Below are 8,204 nucleotides of genomic sequence, written 5' to 3'. Positions count from 1 at the left end.
TTGCTCTTTTTTAGGGTCTGTTTGGGAAAGTTTCAGGGAGAAAATGCAGCTTCTCGGAGGTCAAGTTCTTTCTTCCTTTGTCTCTTTGTTGCTGGTTTTTATTCTTTGACTCTCTTAAATGCAACATCCAGCTAAAGATTTGGAATAGCGTCTTGCGTGTGGGTGTTTGCTAGCTGTCGGTTGTCTTAAGACACAAAAAGTTTTGTGAAGTTCAATGAGAGTAAAAATTTCCCACATCGCGGCTCTTCCTTCTAATATTTTAAAACATACTACGTGCTTGAAGTTTGCTTTCCCATTCCATTTACATATGTTTATGAAACTACAGACCTATCAGTTTTATGAATGAAATGAACACTGAAAAGTTTGGACATGTAACTTTCACTTACTATCTCTTGTTTCTGTTTCATTTCAGTTTTTCTGGCTCTCCCTCAATGTATGGCTCTTCGGGAAAACCTTCCTGCTTTATAATCAAGGTCTACAGTATTATTATTTGCATCAGATGTTGGGGGTGAGTGACCTGGACATTACTTTTTGCCCTGGAAGTTGGGATGCTCGAGGATGGGAAAGGGGCAGAATGCATTTGCTAATCAAAGATGACACAAACTGCCTGATATCTTTTCAAAGTGGGGAAAGATCAAGTAAGAAGTTACTGGGATACTTCTGACAGTTGTTTAGGAGTAGAAGGTGAACATTTTTGAGAAGAAAAAGAGCCAGTCAAGTGTGGGACAGCTATTCTTTCCCCTCCTCTCTTCCCTCCCGGTGTTCCCAGCAGCAGACAGGCTCACAGGAATACAGACATGCTCAACAAATGACTGGAGCTCCAATTTTCGTCATCAAAACATTAAGCAAGCTATGGTCTCATGTTTTCAAATTCTTTCCAATCCAGTTATTGTAGTATACATGCTTGCTGAGGGAGTTCTTTTAGTAAGTCTTAGTTCTTTTCAGTCTTCGTCATTTTCATAGATTCTCTGTTCTGTGTAAATTCACTGTAATGCCTATAACTTTAGTTTTGTTTTCTAATAGTAAGTTCTTGGATTCTGAATGGTTTAATGAAGATTCAGGTATTTTGATTCAGTGGGCAACGCCAACCACCAACAAATGAACCCAAAAAATCATTTGGAGATGAGAGGTACCAGCCTGCCTTGGGAAGTTATCCACAGCTACGCCATTGCAGTCATTTGAAAAAAAGGTCTATCTAAAGGGAGAGAGTAAGGATTAACATCTTTCTGGAAAATGCTCGCAGGTTGCTCGGAATTTGAGAATCCAGGAAAAAGTGGCTGACGAACACGATGCTTTGTAACACTGTGTCATACTCAGGAATGGATTTCAATAGAAAGTTGACATGGGATTAAACACAGATGATGCACATCCTAATCTGCTGTAGAGCTTCTGGGGTTTATTTTTGGTAAATCCAGGGTATATAGTTTCATGTGGCTGATACTGTCATAACTAGCCAATACCATAAGGTTTTGTGATATTCCTTGAAAAAAGTAAGTTGAGTTGATACAATTTTTTCCTTTTTTTCTCCTTATGGTTGATTCAGATGTGTTCCAGAATGAATCTTAGCAAAGGTAGTGCAAAAAAGAAGGGAATGAAAATATTTAAATCCTTCACGGTGGTGACTTTCTTGACAGAAAAAGCATGAAAATGTGTTTAATTTTACCTTAATTTCTAGTGGCTTTGTAACCCAGTGCATCCATTTGAAAACTGTCTTTGTTCATGGCAGAGAAAATGGGTTGTTTGTAAAGCAAATGTTCTTGGGTAATGTGTTGGACCAGATTGTCAGCTGGTATCAATCAGCAAGTTTTTCTCAATTCAGATGACTCGTCTGCCTCGTACCAGCTCGTCATCTGGTTGGGTTTTTTTTTGGTTTTCGTATACTTCAAAATGGAAGAAACTTGCAAAATAACTTAATGTGTGTTCAGAACCTGTGAGATGACTCAGGCAACAGATTCCTTGTCTTGGTTGGGAGATGAAGACTAGGAGGTCAAGCTTTTAAGTTTGTATGATTGTGTGTCTGCCCCTGTAGGAAAAAGTACCACAGAAATTTAGGGACTTCTAAAATAAGGTTGAAAGTGAAGAGCTAAGACTAGAAGATACTTTTGGTCAAAGTTATGAAACTAATTTTAAAATTTTGAAAATACTACTGTAGAATGTTCTTGCAATTCACCTTTTACAGTTAATCTAAATATATCCTGTAGATTCCAAAGTTAGCCTTCTCCCTTCTCTTCAGTATATCTGTGTATGTGTTAATCATAGAGATTATTTTGCAAGGGTTGGGAAAACTGAATCCAATTTGGTTTCCTCAGGAGGTGGCATAAGCAATACTATAGCTGCAGTTGCCTTCCACGGGGATTTTTGCCCCTCTTCTTTTTCTCTTTTGGTTTGTATAGTCACTGACCCGTGGCCCATCTGCATAACCAGTCTCCTCTCGGTTCCATGCATGTGTGAGGGGCTTGAGACCCTCTGTGCCATTTCTTGGTGTCTGAAGATTTTGAGATTTAAATTAAATTCTTCATTTGTAATTCAACAGTTGATATTTTTTATCTTAACCGAGTGATCTCTTTTATGGATACTTCCATGACAACTGTTTCCTTTTTCCAGAGAGCTAACAAAATGGCCAAAAAGGAGTGGCACTTTTTGACTTAAAAAAAAAGTTTCTTTGTTTTTTTCTGCGAGGTCTCCTAAGGAGTTGGCTTTTTTCTTTCCTAGTATGCTACAATAGGCTATAATCACCTTAAGAACTTTTGCACTTGAAGCATGGAAAGATTTACCACAGGTAATTTTGTTGTTTACCAAGTAACAGAATGGAGAACAAGAAGGGTTGCTGTAGGAAATCAGATTGTGATATGAAATGAGATCTTGGATTGAATATCCAGAGTATATTCAACTGTGCCATGTTTTTATGCCATCTCTTTTATTTCTGATGTGAAGGAGAAAGAATGAGGTTAGTCTTTCATTCAGTGGTCACTGAAGTGATTTACTTCCCTTCAGCTGTCTACCGAGTTTATTCTTTTCCAGTTGCATTCTCTGTGATGTTGAACAAGATACTTTAGAACAGGACTTTAAAATTATTTAGGTACCTAACTCTCAGTCAGTCTTTCAATGGCAGTCTTTGTGATCCTTAATTCTACACCTGTAAAAAGGCACTAAGAACATGGTGCTATCCTGGAAGCACAAAGGGAACAAGTAAGTAGAAGGCAGTAATGTACCAGGAGGAGGTTGATCAACCTTTTATGTACCAGGAAACTTAGTGTTATTTTGTGTCAAATACCTCTGCTTCGCTCAGTTTGAGACCCTGAACTCTTCACTGTGCAATCTCTATCCCTGAGGGTTTTCAAAACCTAATTGGGCAAAAAACTCTGAGCAAACTTAATCTGAGTTTGATGTTGAACATGGAACAGGAGGTTTGAGCAGAGACATCCTGAGATCCCTTCCCAACCAGAATCATTCTGTGGTTACATAATGCTTTCAGTGAAAGTTTACCACGGGATGCAAATCCCTTTCCAGTAGTTTTGCTTTGATGAACCATCCCTTTGGATACTGAATTGCTTGTAACGCTGCAGGTCGTAGTCTTACTTTATGAATGCATTCATTGGCATTGGTTCAAAAACACGATTAAGAATCTAATTTTTTTTATGATTTGATATATGTTAACTTGTGGTCTTACATTGCTTAAAGAAGAGAAGCCTGTAAAGAAATCCCCAACAGACACAAATTTCTTATAAAAGAGTGTGGTAAAGAGGAAAGGAGTAGTCTTATCTTTGTGTTCATGATAGATACTATAACGTGTAGTCGGCATAAATTACAGAATGGAAGAGTCTTTAATTACTTGACTCCAAAATCTTCAATGTTGGAGATTTTGAGTCCGCTCAGTCAGTGAAATTGTCCAGATGATGGATTTCTTCAGGATTTCTCCCTTCAGACTAGCTTGGCTGTATTTTTGTCCAAGAAGTTTGGTTGTGCCTGGTCAAAAAAAATCAGTCATAAATTTGGTACTGGCCTTATAGAACTGAAGTCTTGCTTTAACAGCATTGAATGAAATACTTGTTTCTTTGTTGCTTGAGTTCCCCAAGAGCAGAAAGGGCTTTGAGCTCATTTTGTCATGGCATGAAAGGTCTCTTTCCCTTTTATTCCCTCTCTTCTCCCTCCTCAAATAACTGTGATGTAGTCAAAGGTTAATGCGAGAAATAAGCTTCTGGGTTTCGGACCAAAGTGAAGAAAATGCATTGTCGGAAGGATCTCTTTGGAAAAAGATTGAATAACTGAAAATGGGGCTGAAAAGTAAAAGTGCTGCCTCACTATTTTGTCTGTATGGTTGCTGCCTTCTTACTGTGCAATATTGTGCATAGCATTTGTCACTTTTATTCACTGCTTGGAATATGTTCCAGATGTTCCAGTAACTTTCATGTCTCTCCTTGCTAGTTTATCATAATGATAGAGATTTTACTAATTGAGACCAAATTCCACTTTCATTGATCATTATGCAACCACACTGCAACCTGCTTATACCCCACATCTTAGCATTGGAGGAAGCTGTGAATCTTGATCCTTTGTTTTCCTCAGTGCAGTGTGGTTTTGAGATTTAGATGCCTTTTAACCAGGCTGTTCAGGAGTTGCTCTTTAGAGTGTTGCATGTAGTGAAAATGTCTAATAATAGATTTATGTTGCTATGGTAGCTGTATATATACATATATATACAGAGTTCCCTAGTGAAGACTGAGGGTGTTAATCCACAAGACTTTATCTTTGTAGTCCCTTTCAATTTTCAAGTAAATCTCTTCCTGCACTCTCTGCCTCATTCTAAATTTTTTTCGTTTGCCAAAATATTTTTTCCTTCAACCCTTTGTCCTCCACAGTCAACAGTTCAGCATTACTGCTGAGATTTATTCTCAGTTATAGCCAGTGATGAACTTGAGCATTGTACCATATATTTCTTTTGTTTGCTTTTTTGCTTTTTTTTTTTCCCCCCAAGTTCAAATGGCAGTAATCCAGTGAAGGACACCTATATTACTAAGTTTTATGGGAAAACTTCCACCCTTGCAGAACTTCTTGTGAAACTGTCAGTGGTGAAGGTTGAATTAGTAGAGGTACATCTCAAATGATTGAGATTTTTACTACTATATCATCTAGACTTGTAGTGTGTTGTGAATCTCTTGGAGGGACTTGGGTACCATTAGTCCCTTGGTTCATGACAAAATTTATGGAGATTAGATCATGCTGGGTCTTGCAGGATGAACATTCAGGCTCTTGTTGCTCATTAATATATAAAACACTGTCACTCTTTGTGATGTTGTTATAGAAAAAGGATGATCTGGAACACTCAAATGTGGAAGAAAGCTTGAGATCCCTTCCTGTCTTTGTGTGCATCATTCTGCGTGACGCATAAAGAAGCCTGTAACTCAGCAACAATGACAAGTACTTTCTTAGATTGTCTTTCTTGAGGTCAGGATTCTAGCATTAAATTAACTGATTAATAGATTAATCAAGATGAACAGTTGGCCTAAAACCCTGCAAGTGGATACACTTTGCTTGGAGATTATCAGAGAAGCTAGAAGCTATTACTGCACTCAAGATTAAGTTAGTTGCTTTCTTCAATTTGAATAACTGATGTAAGCGGAAGGAGGAGTACATCCTACACAAAAACACTGCGTGTAAAATGGGAACATGACCTAAACTTGTAGACAGGAAGAAATGGAACCTTCAAAGAATGCCTGTGTGATGAGTTACAAGTGAACAGAGAGAATATCGATTCTGCATAGTGCAGGGAATATACCCCATACATATTAAAAAATATTGCACCACTTAAAAGAATTTTTAAAGGGTTGCAGTACATGAGATTGGGATTTACAGAGTCCTTCCTTGAAACCTTCCTTCTTCAGGAGCAAAGCCAAGTCAAACTTTTGTAGAAATTTTCACATGTTGTGGTAGGTTTCCCCTACCCTCACATTTTCCTCCCTTTCAGCTACTTCATGTATTTATTGCTAGATCTCCAGCCAGATCTGACAGGCCTAAGGGGAATAATTGCTATGCATAGAGTTCAGCTCTGTCCTTCATCTTAGATTATCAGTGCTCTGTTACTCAAGACAAGGAGTACTCTATGAAGAAAAGGAAGTTGGGTCAAAGGAGGTATGTCATGTAGCACAGTTTGTCCCACCTAGGAAAATAACTAGCTTTAGCTGCTCCGGTACTGATTTGGGGAGGTAGTCTGTGACCCGTGTCTACAGAGCAGCCTGAGGCTTGTGAGTCTTCCCAGAACATTTCAAGGGGCCCTGAACCATAGAAGACTGAAAAACTTTAAAGAAAGGCTCTCAGAGAGAGCATCAAGTGTGGTGTCTCTATTGCACCATGACTTGTTTAGGGTTGTTGCTTTTAGGTGGTGAAGTCTTGAGAAAAAGAATCACATCACTCTCAGGTGTGGAAGGGTTTGCATTATTCTAATATTTTTTTGATACAAGATTAACTTAAAAGGTAAGATAGGACAGTGTTTGTTGAAGTCTTCATTTTGCAACTATGTATCAAATATCAGATTTCTGTGCATGGCAGTTGCAGGTAACGTTCATCTCTGTATTTATAACTGATAAACTTTGGGGAATTCTGGGGTACACGGTACAGTAAGGTACTTCAGCCCTCAGTCTAATACTGAAATCATTTTCCTAACAGAGAAAGCTCATTATCTCATTTTCATTCTTGCTGACAGCAAGATATGACGAGAACTGACTCTTCACTTCTCTGTCCTACTTTGTACATTGTACAAAGGAGTCCATCTGGGTTTCTGTGGGACTCTACATCAGACAGGGATAACTGGAACTTACATTCTGAAGCTCTTTTATGCTGCTGTGGAGAAGGTGGTGATTGCTTTATACTTGTCTGGAGAAAAATCTAATCTAGTTTTTAGGATTTGAGTTTATCGATGGTCCAGTTCCCTACTACCTTTGCCACAGATTTACTCTGTAAATTTGAGTAATCCTTTAGGTTTTCTACACCTCTTTGCCCCTCCATAAAATTGGATACCCGTGTATGTTGTACCAGGTAGACAGGTTACAGAAGGAGGTGGTTAAATGCTTGAATTTAGTATCAGCAAAGCTGGATGAAATAGTGTCCAGCAGAGATTTTGGGTGTGGGGTTTTTTTTCATTTTGATCCTGCAGAAATTTTACATGCTAGTAACATGCTTAACAACTATTTTTTTTCTTAAGACAGTAAAAATATTTAGGAAGAAAAGAGGATTATATTTCTCTCATTTCCTAACTACTTAATAAGGATATATATTCCCTTCTAGACCCAGTGAGTTGCCTTAGAGCAAAAATCATTCTTTATTCTACTATTGCTTAAAATTCCAACAAGGTACTATGTTAATTTGTTACTATGCCACCCAGGCAATGCAAAGGAAGTTAAGAAAGAGATCTATTGGAAACCATTTGGAAAGAATTAGTTTCATGGTGATATTTTTAGCTTTTGGATATATATTAAGAGCAAACTTAAAACCTTTTATTCTTGTGTGAATTTTGATTCTAAGAATTGCTAAATGTATTTACCATTGTTTGCAAATCAGTCATGGGCTTGTTGCAGGAAATACTGCCTAACTTTATTTCTTCAGAGTAAAACCTTATATGAACCATTGGTAACAATGCTTTAATATTTGAATGCACTTTCTTGGAAGTGCAATGCATATTTCAGAAGTTGTTTGCTGGTCTCTCTTTTTTTATTTTTTTTTTTTTTCTTTTCCTGCTTCATACAGGTGTTGATAGCATTGAGTTAGGATGAATGTAAGGGCATTCTTCCATAGTAATTGCGTTGTGAATGAATATTTGCAATTTGTTAAATAGTGGAGGAAAACAAAGGAAGGTCAGTTGGGTAGCCTGTTCTACACATCATTGGTGTTTCATATTTGTTAAATTGTTTGGCATTTTACTTAGAATCACAGAATATGCTGAGCTGGAAGGGACCCATCAGTCCAACTCCTGACCCTGAGAAGGACATCCTGAGAATCACACCGTGTGCCTCAGAGCATTGTCCAAATGCTCCTTGAAATCTGACAGGAATTATTTCATTTATTTAATACAATACGGTGTAGAATTAACTCTCTTCTAGACCAAACTATTGTTTGTTGAAGTTTTGTAAGCAAAATTGTTGTGCTTGGTAAAGAGAGTCTTGGATAACTGATGTCATGCCTAGTTTATGTTTAAAGTCAAAGACAAAATA

General features: G+C 37.7%; 1 protein-coding gene across 2 annotated transcripts in view; it reads left to right on the top strand.

Annotated features, from left to right (window-relative positions):
• Positions 1 to 49: 49 nt before the first annotated feature.
• The window catches only part of NOX4 (NADPH oxidase 4), a 113,183-nt gene continuing 105,028 nt past the window's right edge, over positions 50 to 8,204 (top strand). For both annotated transcript variants that reach the window (XM_017735992.1, XM_008634937.2), the window contains exon 1: positions 50 to 508. Coding sequence is in view for 1 of the 2 variants with exons in the window: in XM_008634937.2 (XP_008633159.1) it covers positions 500 to 508 (9 nt within the window). In the remaining variant the exon portion in view is untranslated. The remainder of the gene's footprint in view (positions 509 to 8,204) is intronic.

The sequence above is a fragment of the Corvus brachyrhynchos genome, unplaced genomic scaffold (genome assembly GCF_000691975.1).
Source record: "Corvus brachyrhynchos isolate BGI_N302 unplaced genomic scaffold, ASM69197v1 scaffold44, whole genome shotgun sequence".
NCBI classification, from domain to species: Eukaryota; Metazoa; Chordata; class Aves; order Passeriformes; family Corvidae; genus Corvus; species Corvus brachyrhynchos.
The sequence above is the reverse complement of the archived record's forward strand: the minus strand, read 5'-3'. Positions and strand labels throughout refer to the sequence as shown.